We start from the raw sequence: 17,175 nt of genomic DNA on the forward strand, positions 1-17,175 counted from the left end.
TGAAACATTGCGTAGAACAATCAAACGACAAGTATTACAGCTCTGATGATGACGCTCGATGGAGCTGTCAGTATCCATACCTCCTGCTGGTGAGGAACATCTAGAAATGTTGTAGATGTGGCGGACGCTTCAGCATCTCCCTGAAAGACAGTACTTGCATTAGCATGGATAACACTAATTATAACTGAAAACAAACACCAGTGGACGGTAACTAAGGTGTATATCAATTGGAAAGCACTAACCAAACATTCGAAAAAATAGTTACACGATAGAATAAAACTATTACTTGACACGCATAAAACAAGTCTGTAGTGGAGTAGCGTAGCAAGATTACCCGATACGCGCTAGAAGTGGTTGATAACTGCGAGCACGTCAAGGATGTAGAATGTTCTTGCTTCAGGTTGAAGGGAGAGTCAAGAAGTTGTAAAGGTAAATTATTCATTGATAATTAAATGCCAATATTAAAAATAGCCATGTAAGGCGACAGAATACTTGAAAAATGCGCAATATAGCGCAGTTCCCTGTTCCCATATATATACATTTCGTTTGTGGGTTATGAAATCGAAAAAGAATTTATTGAAAAATGGCATTATTCAAAAAGCTATACACTCATATCAATATCGAAAGTATTACAAGGGATACAACACCTAAAATATCAATTAATCCATTAGGCTACCTACACACTGCCGCAAGTCCTAAAGCTAAATCCGGACACTTGACTCACCAGAGGCGGAATGTGGATGAATAGAGTGGGAATAGCGTTTGCGAGCAATTTCCGTGTCGTTCGCAGTTTATTCTTCTTTGTTACCCGAGATGTGGCGTACATGTCCGAGGAAAAGTGCAGGCTGCAGATGCGGTATCGATCACCCCTCTTGTCCTGTAAGACTTGCTGAACTCTACTTTCAAGCTCATCCAGTGGATATCCGCAATGTCTGACCCATTCTCTGATTCGATCAACAGTTTTCGGGAACATACGCATTGTAGTGCCTTCAGATTTCGCATGGGTCTTCGAAGGGCAACCGCTAATCGAACAGGCAGGCATTGTTGACAAATCTGAAAAAGTAAATATCGACATTATTATACAATATTCATGAATAAAGATTTGATGCAAAACTCTATACTAAACTCTGAACATGTGACTCGTCCCTTGGATGTTCTGTCTTGCACGAGAAGGAAACATGCTTACATTATAGACTGGACCCCCGAAGGATGCAATTCGATGACAATTGACACAGATGAAAATAAATAGATCTATTGATAGCATAGCAATGGAAATTCAAGTCAATAGCAATGAGACCAATGAACATAGCACTATTGGGTACTCTACTCGCAAATAGATCGAAATTTAAAAATCTGCGAAATATGACCAGGATACATGGCCTTACCTTGACCAACAAACAGTTGGATTCAGCAAGCAGAGCAGTATGTTGCGGGAGAATAGGTGGATGGCCACAGGTAGCGCACTGATGGGTATGCTCGAAGCAGTCACAGAAGTTCACGGATAGCACGACGACGACGAGCAGATTAGCATAGATCTCAGTGGTTCACAGGTAGCACGTTCAGGAGTTGACTTGCAAAACACAAAGATGTTCTCATGAGACATATCAAGTGGTTTTTAAAGTATTAGAAACTGGGGTGTGTTTGTGAATGAATGACGTATGTATGTCGTGGTATTAGGGGGGCGGCCTGCTTGAAGGGGAGGCCTGCATGGAGACACGGTGACTAAGGAGGCCATGTGACCGATGGCCCCTTGGCGTGGGATACCTTTTTAAGTGTACATGTAGTTTAGCACCTTTGCCTTTCGCGCCCCTGACAGCGCGCATCCACTGGCGCGCACCTCCTTTGATAGAGAGTGGGTGGGATGGAGGGGCCTGGGGCGTGCAGATAAGGCATAGGAAGACTGCCGAATGGTGACACACTTATGTGGATTGCAGGGGGGCGGCCTGCATCAAGGGAAGGCCTGCATGGAGACACAGTGTCTGAGGAGGCCATGTGACCGATGGCCCCTTGGCGTGGGATACCTTTTCAAGTGTACATGTAGTTTAGCACCTTTGCCTTTTGCGCCCCTGACAGCGCGCTTCCACTGGCATGCACCTCCTTTCATAGAGGGTGGTTGGGATCGAGGGGCCTGGGGCATGCAGATAAGGCACAGGAAGACTGCTGAATGGTGACACACTTATGTGGATTGCAGGGGGGCGGCCTGCATCAAGGGGAGGCCTGCATGGAGACACGGTGTCTGAGGAGGCCATGTGACCGATGGCCCCTTGGCGTGGGATACCTTTTCAAGTGTACATGTAGTTTAGCACCTTTGCCTTTCATGCCCCTGACAGCGCGCATCCACTGGCGCGCACCTCCTTTGATAGAGGGTGGGTGGGATGGAGGGGCCTGGGGCGTGCAGATAAGGCACAGGAAGACTGCTGAATGGAGACCCCTTGCCCTCTACTGCAGTATATCGTTGCCTATCAATAACAAATGCCACATACCAGAGATTCTTGTGAGCAGAGACCCACACTTCAACCAGTGTATTATAGTGGTCAAGACCCTTGACCTAAGGCCTGTATAATCCAATGTTAATTGATATTATAGATATATGTGTGGCTTTTATAGAGACATAACCTACTGAAAGACTATGAACAAGTGTTATTTAGTGCATGCATTATCAAGAATATTTTATTTTAGCTTAGATAGAGAGTGACCACCATGCTTCACAGCGACCATAACCTTCACCAATTCGGCGCACAGATGTCTGACATCCATCCTTGAATGGAGACACACTTGATTCATTTAAAAAATCGAAACAACCGTTGTTAAAATATATGTGGTGTTTTATTTTGTAACTTATTTTCATGACACAAAAATACAAGACTTTAAAGATTATACAGGTCAGGTTGCAGCACAGCGAGAGAAAATCCCCTGTACTGACCGCTGTCACTCGGGAACGTTTCTCTTATGGCACGAACGGCACAGGCGGGTATCACTCTTCGAACGCGGTGTCCAAGTCTCCCATGGAGCCACCATGTAAAGGAACGATAGGCCACCAGCCTGTACCACCTGTGAAAAGGAATGAAACAAACTGTTTTTAAATGACCAAGATAAGTTTTTCCCCCCCAGTGCTAAGCCCTTTTTGGTGATTTCAGTATTGCAACACTCAATACTTTCTACCATTTTCTCCTTAATTAACCCCTTCAGTGCCAAGGACGAGCTATCTCGTCCTTGGCACTGTGGAGGTAATCCCACTTAAAAGGTTAATAAGCGTTTGTTGTCAATGACAATTCTTGTAACTAATGGCATTCAGCACGGACAAATGCTTTCTAGACAATGCACACTATTGAACGACTTTCATGCGTTACTATGAGATGAATATATAATTTTGGATATAGTAGAAGACCATGAAATAGGAGTGGCATGACAAGCAGAGTATACTTACTCGTTACTCGGATTACGAGGACGAACAGTTGCGTGAAGTTCGTGCATAAGCACCATCATTATTCTCAAAACGGCCCGTGTGAGGCAGGCTGCCCTGAAGTCTGGCAGCTCGGTGATGCATTGCGGTCGTGGCTCGCCTTCCCGAAATGTAGGCCAGGCATCCCGAGTTTTCTCGGCAGCAGCAGTTCTCGTCCTCGGTTGGCATTAGCTCACACCGATTGCATGTGCACCAGGTGGAGACGCCGTCCATGCGACTAGGCCCAGGCGCTTCATCTGTTGAATCGTCCTCCCAACTGTTGTCCGAATCCCCATCGTTTTCGCGTGCTTCCCTTCCAGTAATTCCTCCTCGGTATACTCGGGCTCATACATGTAGGGCATTATTGTAGCCATTGTGTGGTAAACAAAGTACAATAATTTATAGAGATGGTACAGGTGTTCACACGGGCTACAAGCGGAGAAGGTAGCGGACCAGAGCACAGAAACGGGTCACAGAATACTCAAAGTAACACAGAGAGAGGAATGGAATCGAAAATCTGCTGCTGTGTGTTGTGAAACGGTCTGTTTATACTTATTGAGGAAAGAGGCGTCCTGCCATTTCCATGGCGACACGTCATTAGCTGAGGCGCAGCGATTGTTGACACGAGACGTGCTTTGGCGTTGGGAAATGGGCGGTACGCGTCTGCTGATGACAGGCTCAGGGCGGGAGATTTGATTTAGTGCCCCAAAAGCAGGTCAGCCAGGGCGATGGGGGAAATGATAGGATTATCACAAAATGGCAGCGCCCAGGTGCCTGTTTTCGCATGCGTTTAATGGACAAAAACTCAGGTAAGGTCCATAGGAACTTTTTCTAAAATCGAGCCACTTAGGCTTAAAAAAACATGGCCGACCCGTAGGGACAATAACATTTTTTACCGGATCATGCCTTTAACAAGGAGTGACCAAAAAGGATCATGTTTGCTACGAATCTTACCAATGACAACCCAAAAAATTGTCATGCCTGCCTCTCTTGTTCAGCATTGCCAAATCCAAAATATTGTCAGGGATACTGTCTGCACTAATGGAAGATGCTAGGATTGTAAAACAGCTGGAGAAGGATTCAAGAACACAAGATTAGTATGACAAATGCTGACGGCATCTTAGAATATTAAAGTCATCAACTGTTAGTCATTAGAATTACAGCTATGGCAGCGAATGAACATTTTCTGTAGTTACTGTATTGGATAGGTGAGGTATGGTGATTGGTTGCTCGTGTAGTGTGCGTGGTGTTTCATCATGTCGCACAGTAACAGATGTGGTACCTAACATGGTCACAGGTATTCCCCAGGACACTAGGCGTCATTACGAGTCTAAGGGTAGCCATGCCAGTAAAACTGGCAGGCTGCCGCCTGACTCGTGGGGATTTACCGGCTCCGGACTTGCCGGAATCACTGGGACATTAAAGCCCCGGTGTCCGGTAATTCTGGAGCCGGCATTCTGTTAATCCCCATTCACGTGGAGCCCCATAGAACTCCATGGGAATGGGAGTAGCAGAAACACTGGCACCATGCGGTAATGGGGCTGGTGTTTCCACGTCCATGTGCGGCCAGTGGCGTTGCGCCCGCCAGGTCAGACCTGGCAGTGTAACACCACACGGCCACATAATTCGGAGTTAGCCAGTCCGGAAAACGCCGCTGGTACGGTTTTACCGCATGTCTTGTGTTTGAATCCATGTGAGGTCTATATGCCAAAGACAATACATTGAGAACAAAAGATTTGGATAATAGTACCCTCCTTCACTACTGAGTACTAATGTGTGTGCCATTGTGAAAAAAATGTAAAACATAAAACAATAGAGCAAATTGGTAATCTTGATACTGCATATGGTCTCTGCAGTGTTTGCAAACTATGACAAGAAGATCACAGGGTAGAATAGTCATGGGCTGGCACAGAAATCACTGCACCCATGCGAAAATGGCCATGTCCACGATCAATAAGGCTATTAGCATAGTTGTGGACAGATGTCAAGATAATAGTGTTATAATGAAGGATGCTCAGGAGATCAGGCAAGCTGGTATGAAGTTCCTTTATTCAGTTACTCTGACAAAATCTCATGTAAGCTCCACAGACTCATTGGCTCCGACCACCCAGGCTCTCTCCCTTCCACTGCCTGGCTATGCATAAACATTCTAACATGCACCCAACATTCGCTTATGAGGTCACACACACACACCATGCATCCAGCAACCAGGGGAATGAGATATAATGCACAATATAACACACCTTCCCTTCTTTGGCAAACAGAGGATGGAAGTAAGTTCACTCATACCGCAAACAACCCACACATGTATAGATGTTCCACACTCAACATAACCCACACTTCCTCCCCTATGAAAAATGGTTGTCATTAAAATGACAGAATAAGGAAAGATGTGCATCATAGACAGCAAAACCCATGAAGGAGGCACCTACCGTATGAAGACGAAGAAAGTCAAGCTGGTATTTGCTTGATATATAATGCACATTAAAATGAATAAACAAAAGCAATAATCCCTAACTATTTTTACGAGATGCAATATTTTGTTTATTGAATACCACACCTAGAAGACCGATGAAGTATGATAAGTGAATAATCCTCACATTTATGCGTGCCGCAGAAACATTCAGGCTAGCGTGCGGCTCAGACGCTCTGCCTCTCCATAGCTGCATGTTGGGGCAGGTCTGTTGAGATATTTTCTCTATCCACCATATTTGCAAATTGCTGTAACTTTCATACAACTGCTCTCTAGTATTATGCTCATCCCATCATGCTCTTTTTAGTGTGGCTATCTCTTTTCAGTATATTAAACTGTTGTGTGGGTCCCTAAGAATTCCCATTTCCCTTGAGATGCACTGACATCTGATGAAGATTTTAAAGGCTTCCCATCTCATCATTATTTTAGGGACAGGACCGGCATGTGGTGTCACTTATCGAAGTCTTAGATACAGGGTCTGATGATGAACCTTTGCTGTTTGTGCCCACGGTGGGGGATCGGAAGTCTCTAGGCTTGAACGTGTCATTAGATGTGAGATTTCTCAAAAGGTTCATGCTTAGACTCTTGTTGAATATCATACATCCCAACGAATTCCTAGTGGTCTGAGAGTTTATCTAAGGCCAACCTTATGTAAGGAAAATAAGGAGTTTATCATTAAATGGGATCAGATAGTGAATAAATGTTCACTGGACCTTATTCTTTTGACCATACAGGAACTCGCTAATTCTTTAGATACTATTCAGAAAGAAATTACTGATCTGACTACTCAACTTTCTAAGTTGAAAACTGAACAGGACCTTAAGTGTATTTTGGATGACATCAATCTGAAGCTTGCTTCATATAAACAAGATATTGAACAACGTAAGTTACGTAAATTCAGGAGAGACACATTTGATTATCATAACGATATTGTATATTCGTGGCAAGAATTTTATGCACAAAGAAATAGGAATAGATTTCCTAAACCCGGACCAAAGTCATCAGGCTCGGATAACACTAGTGAGGGTAGTATTGGTGACCCCATACCAGGTACAAATTTACTAACCCGCACTCCAACTGTGAGTGGACATACAGGTGAAGCGGTATTAAGTGTACCTATAGTGGCACGTTCACCACCGAGGGTTCCTTTTTTAGAAAAAAGACCCGACGTGGGAACAAGATCCAAAAAGAAAAACATTTTATAGTAGTCAACATTTCTAGTAAAATCCTAACTGATAATCAGCTTGACATTTTGAATAAGGGACTTTCATTTGTTCCAGCAAGTAACTCTACTTTGTTTGAAGAGAAAATTAATCTACATTTGTTATTACGGAAAATCAAACTTAAATTGTTCTTTGCTATGCAAATTTTAGACACAGCAGTTGAAGAAACTGAGGACGGATTGGAAATGAAACCTAAGAGCATGTTTGATCCACCAATTGAAAATCCAGTGGTTAATATGTTTAAATTCAAAGTGGAAAATGACTTGAAGAAAATTAAATTTAATTCAAAAATTCCGGTTAACCTTAAAGAGTCACAGCTTAAAGACATTGAGGTTTTGGCTAAAGATTTGGACTTAAAGATTAAACCAGCGGATAAGGGTGGGGCAGTAGTAGTTATGGACTCTTCTTTTTACCATACCCAATGCCGGGCGATGCTCAATGACAACACTACCTATTTACGGTTGGACAGAGATCCAACCATGCAGATTAGATCTGTTATTGAAGACTGCGTGATTAAAGCTTTTGACAATGATTGGATCTCTATCAAAACCAGGTCTTTCCTCCATAAAAAAACATCCGATTATTCCAGTACTGTATGGACTTCCAAAGATCCATAAAAGCACATCATATCCTCCGTTAAGACCCATCGTTGCAGGCACGGACAGTTTTCTAGATCCTCTGTCCAAATATGTAGATAAGATTTTACAACCTTTAGTCAAGGTGATACCGACATATTTGAGACACAACTGATTTTCTATTGAATGTTAATGAAATTGTTTGTTTATCTTCAGTATGTATTTTGTTCTCAATGGATGTGTGTAGCCTAAACACCTCGATTCCACATCAGGAAGGAATTGAGGCAGTAGAGTGGCTACTATTACAGTCTGTGAATGTTGAATGTGATCCACAGTTGGTGGTTGAATTCATTACTATTATTTTGCACAACAGCTATTTTAGGTATCAAGATTCTTACTTTGCACAAGTTTCTGGAACATCCATGGGGTCAGTGATGGCCCCTGCATATGCCAACATTTATATGTACTGGTTTGAAAAGCAGTTTGTTCTAGATAAAGCTGAATGGTCCAGCAGGATCATCGTTTGGAAAAGGTACATCGATGACATCTTCGGTGTGTGGTGTGGCTCCAAAGGTGAACTCTAAGAGTTTTTTGATTATTTAAATAATGTACATTCAGGCATCAAATTTACTTTGGAAATTGGTGATCCAAAATTACAATTTTTGGATGTTCAGTTGGAAATTGTTAACAATCAGGTTAAAACATCACTCTTTCACAAACCGACAGATGTCAACAACTTATTACATTTTGCAAGTTTGCATCCTAAACCAATGATGGCTAGTCTACCATATAGTCAGATTTTACGTATCAAGAGAATCATTACGGATACTGATGAGTTTAAAATGGAATGTGAGACACTTTCACAAAAATTCGCAGCAAGAGGGTATCCAGTACAACTTTTGAACGAAGCCCAGGATAGGGCGCACCCTATCACAAGGGAACAATTGCTTACCCCTAAGTCCAAGAAGAAGCCAGCTGCAATATTGCACATCTCTAAATTCTCTAGACAAAGCTGGCATGTCAAAAGAATTATACATAAACATTGGTCGATTCTCCATCACAATCCTTTACTTTTGGAATTGTTCCCAAGTCCACCAATGATGGTTTATAGAAGAGGCAGAAACTTTAGAGATAGAGTAGTTAGAGCGGAAAGAGGTCCGAAGGAAACTCAAACGACATTTGCTACCAAAAAAAAGGGTACATTCCCCTGTTTGACAAGCAGCCACTGCAATAATGTTGCAAAAGGTGAATACATTCTACACCCACATACGAGTAAAAAAATCAAGCTTAAAGACTTTGCTACATGTAGATCTACAGGGGTGATCTATAGCATTAAGTGCCCGTGTGGGTTAATGTATATTGGGCAGACAGCCAGATCGCCCCGTGAAAGATGGACTGAGCATAAATCTTACATTCAATGTAAAAATGAAAAATCTTCAGTGGCCAGACATTTCAATATGGCCAGACACACTATTGCGCAACTAAGTTTCAATGTTTTGGAGGTGGTGAAGAAACCCCCTAAAGGGGGGGACTTCATGAGAATATTGCCTCAGAGAGAGATGTTTTGGATTGACCTCTTGGATACTTTATCTCCAAGAGGTCTCAATGAGGAGTTCCCTTTGAATTGTTTTATTTAGGAGAATTGGTATGGTTGGAAAAGGGTTCATGTCTTTAAATATGTACGCATAGATGAGGTCTAGGCCTTATGCAGTGGTTGGTTGCTTCCCAGAGTTGCATACTGGGTGACTCTTTTGAGGTATACGTATGAGTTGGTTGTCATGTTGTTTATGATTATCATGACTTTTTGGGAGTTCTTCTCCCATGTTTAAGTTTCCCTGTATGTGTACAGGTTTGTGTATTTGGGTGACTATGAATTTAATTTAGTATTGCGTTGTCTCTATTAATTTTGGTAATTAGCAGTAGTTATTTATCATTACTTTTTAATTTATTTTTTATAATAATATTTTTTCCTGTAAGTCTTTTTTCTATGTCTGATTTTCCTTGGAGGTTTGTTTAATTCTCCCCCCCCCTTTATTTGTGTTTTGGCACTATTTAGGTAAGTATTTACAATTTCTTGCGCGTGTGATGGGTATTTTGCTGTAAACTTGTACCCGGTAAGTTACATTGCATGGTCCAGCTAACACGTGCGTGTATGAAGGGCTAGGTTACATGCTTTGTGCTCTCGACTTTGTCTTTTTCCTAAGTGACTGTAACTTTCACACAGCGTGTAGTAGAATACTCTAGCCATTTTTTTCTGGCATGAATTTGTTGGCCGTGTGCATGTTTAACTTCATGCAGTCGGCATCATTCGATAGTATTGGCGAGTATACAAGGGTCATGTGATTATATCATATGACCACCCGGAACTAGCATAAATAGCATTAGGAAATGCACCCGCGGTTCGGAAGCAATGCGTGTGAATGAGAGAGGAGCCGTTCTATTTAATGTGAAGAGGTGTTTCTCTTAAGGTAAGACTTAGGGCCTCATTACACGGACGGCGGTAAGGGTTAACGGTCACCGTTAATGGTACCGGTGACCGTTAACCCTTACCGCCTTACTACAAGGTCGTTTTGCGGGTTGGAGACTTTAACACCTGCTTTTTGCAGGCATTAAAAACCAACCCGCAAAGGGACCAGGGAGCTAATTACTGTACCGCAATTTGCGGTGGCGTAATTAGCACCTTCCCCATTCCCATTATGCCCTATGGGGCAAAAATGGGAATGGGGAAGGGCAAAAGGGGAAGGGGGAATTATCGCCCCACCAACCTTGGAATAGGGCGGTAATTCCCCTTTCCTCCAAGGCGGTGCCATTATTTTACCGGCATGGACCAAGGTGCTAATAGCACCTTGGTCCACCACCGTCCGTGTAATGAGGCCCTTAGTCTTTTGAACATATTTGGACGTTTTTTTCATTTGAACGGAGCTTTGAGTTACAAGGGCCAACACATGTTTATTCATTTCAACAGTTCCACAGTACGATTCCACTAAAGGCAGGATGCATGATGTTAGATGCGGATCTCTTCGTTTTGCATTTATCTGAAGTCAATGCACTGGGATAGGTTGGCAGGATTACGTTCTGGGTAAATATATTACTGTGGAGGCTGGGTTAAATTCACATGGTGTCTTTTGAGGATGGGTGATGTTTATGTATAGTTTTTAATAGAGGTGGCAGCATAAGGTTTATTTTGATTTTGGTGACTTTGGTGATTTAGAGATGGGCTGGTGACTTGATTTAGGTGCACTTGAATTTCGTTTCACTTTAGCAATTAAGTTGTTTTAGTTTAGTCTGTTCAGTTTATGTTTATATACATGTTTTGGCATTTTAGTGTTCTTCAACTTGCTGATGACTGCAGGAGTCTCTGCAGGGAACCTGGCTTCTGTGCATGTAATGCACAGACGTACATGAAACACTTTGGCAATATTCCCAATTTAAGGTACATATAAAAAAATGTTTTACTTGAGTAAGATACACTTTGAGGTTGGAGTCACACCAGTTGCATTACTGTGATTAAACAACCACTCAACATGATCATACATAACATTTTTGGATTTGTGTGTATACATGGAATTTAATGAACAGTTTTTGTAAATTTTGTTGAGTCAGTTTAAACTTTGAGTGAACTACGAGATGTTTGTTAATTTTGTATATATCTGTATTCGCAGATCTTCTGCTCCTGAAGAAGGGGTTATTCCCCGAAACGCATAGAGGTTGAAGCTGTATTTTAAAGTTGGGAGTACATTTCTTTATCTGTTTTGCGTTGTTTTTCAAGTTGGCCATTTGTGAAGCCATATGATATCTGTTTTTCTTGATTCACGCGAATATATGCTGGTATTTATGTTCTAATGTGATATTTCTATACATAAAAGTTGAAATGTTAAGAAAATTGACTGATTCTTTTCCGCATGTAAAGGTTTGCAGGGGACGGGAGTGTCTTTAAGTTTAGACACTTTTTGGTTTAAGAGGTGCTATGATGTCTGACCGGCCACACATGGGCCTGTGTTTGAAGCTCATCTTCTGTCAGCCCATTTGCATGTATCTCACACTGGACCGTGGTTTGGATATGTTTTGAACTTTATCTTTCCCTCCCTCCCCCCACCCACACCGCCCCCCAATTAGCTAGAGTCTGGACCCATTAAATAACTCCTTGAACATCCCATTATTTTTGAGGCAATCAGTGGTAATGTTTGATGGGGTTTGCTGAGGGCTCCCTTCGTACTACGGCCAGGACCCACTAGGGCTGTATTCTGTTTACGCCTTTTCTAGCGAGAAACTGTGCTGCTTTTAGTCCTTACATGTTATAGTCTTGAGGCTGACGTTGTTAATTGATATCCTGGTGGGAATTGTGGGCTCACAGTTTAGGTGCCAGGTTCCCGTGTACTGTTCTGTCACTGAACGATGGTTTCATTTTGACCCACTTTGTGAGCAGGTCTCTCCTATCAAGATCTAGCCTGGGTCTCACTTCTCGGATGTAGATGGAATGGATTCTGCAAAGCTCAGGGCCTTTTCCGGATCCGTATAGAATTGCATTTTCCCATTCCAGACTATTCTCAGCTACGCTGGGAATATAGTTGTGTATTCGAAGTATTTTTTACGCAGCAGTTTCATGACCCCCTCAAAGAGTCTGCAGGCCTTCTGGACTCTGGGCTTAAGTCAGGGAAGAATTGAAGAGATGTGTTCTCAAATGTGACATGCCCGGCCTCACTTGCTTATCTAAGTAGGACATGACTGGCTACATGACTTGTGGACACCCCACCACTTTCCACGGATTTCAGCACAAGTAAACACGTTTTTGTGGGTTTGTGGCTTGGCGAAGCATTGTCCCTTATACAATTCCACACTGTTTCACCAATCTGCACCATATTTTGCATAGTTACCTGTTAGGACCCTCCAGACATAACATTTGGACACCCCACCACTTTTCTTGGATTTCAGCACCTTCACACATGAGAGGGTTGCCTGAAATCCGCAAAACTTCAATGTGGTCATAGAAGGACTGGTCCTCAACCCTAGAAGGCACGGTTTCTGGGACATTAGCACCGCAATGCACCACAATAAACGCACCATGCCAGGGTGAGGCAACAGGTGGGAAGAGAGCACAGTAGGTGCCAGTATGCAGCAGCACACCAATTCTCGCCTCCCCCCAACCCCTGCTCCGGGGTATGCCAGCCAGCCACACACGCCCATTCTCAGTGAAATTTACTTCAGAGTGCGAAACACATCAAGTGATAAGCTAATCGGAACATCGACCTCCAGGATCATTGATTTTCAACAATTGATGAGAGTGTTGCCATGTCTGTCCACAGAACCCGTTCGGAGAACGGGTACTTTTAGCTAGTACAAAATCACAGGAAGCTGAAAGCACCTGCTACCCTCCAAAAATTAAGGACTTAAATTCAGGGGTGAGCGAGGATAACTTGAGGTAAATCTGTGGCCTCACAAGCTGTATGTCTACAAGCCAGAGACTGCACCTAATCCACTTCAAATACATTCATATATTATATTATTCCACAGCCAACCTAAACAATATGGACCCCACAAGACCGCAGTAGTGCCCAAGACGTGGGGAAAATAATGCAGGGTTTTTGGACATGACCCAAGGCCAAAGAATACTGGCAACAAGTGGCACAGACATTAGCTGACATGCTGGACCGCAAGGTCCCCCTGGACTCCATGGGTTACCTTCTTGGAGTCCTTTCCACTATTAGAGCTAAGTTGCAAGTTTGTCAGGTCAGTGCTGGTTCTAGGAGGCAGAAGAATAGCCCTGCAGGAGACCCGCAGCCAGAGAGGCAGACTGGATGGGGTACATGATTAACATAAGTGACATAGAAGTTGTTTATGCACAACTAACTTTCCTGAACATGGGGAGTAGAGAAGAAGGGGACGGTGGCAGGGGATAAATATGAATTGGTGCAACATCCCCTATATAGCTCTCAAAGAACTGCATCTAACCTCCTGCATCTTAACAAACATAAATGAAGCTTTAGGAAACGATGAGTATATATGAGCATCGTCAACCACAATACCTTGGTAGACGGACTAGAGGTACTTGCTTAGAGAGGCTGCACAGTCAAGAGTTATAACTCCGAATTCCGCTAATCCGGTCATGTTTAACCATTTCTTCTCTCTCAGGAGTTGTGAAGACGTGTTGTTCAAGGGTCACATTGTTTTTGTTTTTCTTTGTTAAACTTGAGCGCAATTGAGCTTAATGTAATTTTGGGAAACAATCATAATAAATAGCAGACCATTTCTCTCCAAAACTAGTTGCATTACCTTCACCAATGCTCTTATAATGTCCAGATTGGATTATTGTAATGCCTTGTACTCAGGCGCCAATAAATACATCACTGATAAAATTCAAAGATTGCAAAATAATGCCCTAAGGGCAGCTCTGAATATTCCTAACAGAGAGCACATCTCCAAATTTAGAAGAGATGTCCACTGGTTAAAAATAAGTCTCACTCAAGTCTAAGGGGGTCATTACGACCCTGGCGTTAAGGGTTTAACGGCGCCGTAAAAGGTGTCGGCGCCGTTAAACCCTTAACGCCTGATTACGAGGTCCCTTTGCGGGACCCGACCTTAACGGCTGGTTTTTCCAGCCGTTAAAATAGGGTGCCGCAAAGGGACCTCAATGCTAATTACGGTACCGCAATTTGCGGTTCCATACTTAGCGCCTTCCCCAGTCCCATTATGCCATATGGGGCGAAAATGGGAATGGGGAAGGGCCATGGTGAAATGGGGAAATACCGCCCCGCCAACCTTTTAATGGGGCGGTATTTCCCCATTCCACCATAGCGGATTCGTTACAACACCGGCACCAACCATCGTGCTAATAGCGCCATGGTTTAGCCCCGGGGTTGTAATGAGGGCCTAAGTGCCTGAACAATTTAGCACCACCTTATCTCTCAGAAAGAATAAATAGGAGAATCACTACACACCCTATGAGATCTGCCAACGACCACACTCTAGAGATCCCCAGATTCAAATGAATCACAGCTGGTGGCTCCAGTTTCCCGGTCAAAGCAGCGCAATCCTGGAATGCACTCTCCTCAGATCTCAGAATGGAACAACCCTACCCCTACTGCATCCTGGAAGTGGCAGTAATTGAATATTTTTTGTATGTATGCAAATGTACCCAATGTGTTTTGTAACTAAGCTTTAAGTTTACTTGTCCTGTTGCGCCCAACTACCTAAGGGTTCGGTGCGCATTACCAGATAAATAAACAAACAAACAAACAAATACATAAATAGATAAATAAGTGAACATGAACCAAAAGTATGTGAAACCAAAAGTAGTCGATGTTGATGGACATGTTTTTGAAATGTATCAGTAAAAGAAAATCAGTTTTTCATAAGGGAACAAGATGGCTACCAAGGCCGAGCTAGTAAAATAAAATGGCACTTGCCTCCGAGTCCAATGACATTTAGGTAGCAAGCAGCCTTTACAGAGGACAACAGTACATAGGGCTACACTGAGCATGGAACACGTTAGGACGAGGGTACACATTGGGAACCATGAAAGTAAAGAAGGCAGCACTCACCAGGGACCTCACTTTCCAAAATTCAAGATCGTGCACGTACCAATACTCTGTTGTCCTGCTTGGTGATGGTGACGATGCGACCCTCTACTGCTCTATTCTCACAGCTGGCTTGCTTGATGCTGATATCGACAATCTCTGGAAAGTCGCAAAAGAGCTGCCACTCCTGAAGAGACAACAGAAAGGAGTGGGAGAGCTGGTGTGGGCTACATTGGAAAGTGTGACATATATGGCCTCATTACACGGTAGGCCGTGAACCATGGCGCTATTAGCGCCATGGTTCATGCCGGTAAAATACCGGCACCGCCTTGGAGGAAAGGGGAATTGCCGCCCCATTCCAAGGTTGGCAGGGCGGTAATTTCCCCTTCCACCATTGCCCTTCCCCATTCCCATTTTTGCCCCATAGGGCTCTATGGGAATGGGGAAGGCGCTAATTACGGTACCGCAAATTGCGGTACCGTAATTAGCTCCACTGGTCCCTTTGCGGGTTGGTTTTTAACGCCTGCAAAAAGCAGGCGTTAAATTCCCCAACCCGCAAAGGGACCTCGTAGTAAGGCACTAAGTATTTACCGTACCGGTAAAATACCGGTACCGGTAAACCCTTACCGCCTACCTTGTAATGAGGCCAATAGTGTTATTTTTCCAAGGGTTTCATTGCTAAACACTGGTATATCTGAATACTATCCAGAAGATGGTCCAAAGCATTCACCCCTTTCCTCCAGGGACTTCTACATGCAGCCAACTTTCAGCTGGAGGGTGTCAGACATGCAAGGTCAGAAAAGGATATCTCTTGCATTATTTGGGCTGAAACGGGTGTCACCTCTAGGTAATGTGATATTCTACCTACAGTGGGGTCCTCCTCCATACTTGGGGTGGAGTTGTCTCCAGGCAATATTATATCCTTTAGCTGAGCAAAGTTGCATTCATCTACATGTAAAGGTTAGAGGGGTCGTATCTACAAGATAGTGTTCTACCATGGGTAAAGCTGTACTCGTTTCTCCTACAGCTAATGTAATGTTCTCCCATTTGGTGAGGAATGTGATATTTGCCCCCGCGAGGAGAAGCTATTCAACACCACAGTGTGATTGCAGTTATGTGACCTTTTGTGGCATGATTGACCAATCCCACTTCTAGGCACTCTGTCCACTTCACATTGTTGCACCCCAAAGTTTCTGTTCACTCACCTCGATCTCCTTATTGCTCCAGGAGACGCCATTCTCCCCAGAGACTTGTATGAGATTCTGAGCCATGTCCCGACCAGACGGGGATCCAGCCAAGGTTCTGACCAGGAAGGTCTCTTTGGAGACGATTTTCCCCAGCTTCTCCAGGTCGATCAGGTACTTGAGCTTTAGGTAATGTCTATCGGTGTTGCAGGTCGCAATCCTTCGGAACGACTTGCAGAACTTCCTGCGGATACGTTTTCGGGTTACAATGTTCAGCTGTTGTATCTGCTCACGGAAGCTCTCGGGAATGCAAGCTTTGTAGCTACAAAGTGGAGAAGAGAACTATATTATTACATCGAAGGAAAGTTACAACAGGATTTTTGCTGACGAAAGTCGATACGGGGAGAACAGAGTCAAGGTCTGCTGAAGAGAACGATAGTGCGGGATATACAGGAGGATGTGGAGAGAGAAGGGTCTCCTTAGGGGAGAAAGGAAAGATATATAGGGAAAATAAGATCTGCTCAGGAGAGAGATGGAGAGGTGCACATTGGGAGTCAGTAGATCATGATCTGCTGAGGAGATTGCGGGGAGGCATATACGGGAGCTAGGTAGAGGATAGCAGGGAACGTGGGATCTCCCGAGGAGTTTGAGGAGAGAGAAGTAGGTGGGGGATAGCAGGGCGGGTGGGATCCGATTAGGGGATTGAGGAGAATGATGTATGGGGAAAAGTAGATAGAGGATTGGAGGGAGAGAAGCATCTGCCT

The 17,175-nt window shown here is 43.6% G+C and overlaps 1 protein-coding gene across 1 annotated transcript in view; it reads right to left on the reverse strand.

The window, feature by feature from the left end:
- Nucleotides 1-17,175, reverse strand: part of JAK3 (Janus kinase 3) — a 576,597-nt gene that overhangs the window by 410,255 nt on the left and 149,167 nt on the right. Inside the window, exons 6-7 of the mRNA XM_069648742.1 lie at nt 16,433-16,733; nt 15,292-15,414 (exon numbers count right to left, since the gene is read on the reverse strand). Of these exons, the coding sequence (XP_069504843.1) occupies nt 15,292-15,414; nt 16,433-16,733 (424 nt within the window). The remainder of the gene's footprint in view (nt 1-15,291; nt 15,415-16,432; nt 16,734-17,175) is intronic.

This window comes from Ambystoma mexicanum, chromosome 1p, assembly GCF_040938575.1.
Source record: "Ambystoma mexicanum isolate Mex_15411 chromosome 1p, UKY_AmexF1_1, whole genome shotgun sequence".
Lineage (NCBI taxonomy): Eukaryota > Metazoa > Chordata > Amphibia > Caudata > Ambystomatidae > Ambystoma > Ambystoma mexicanum.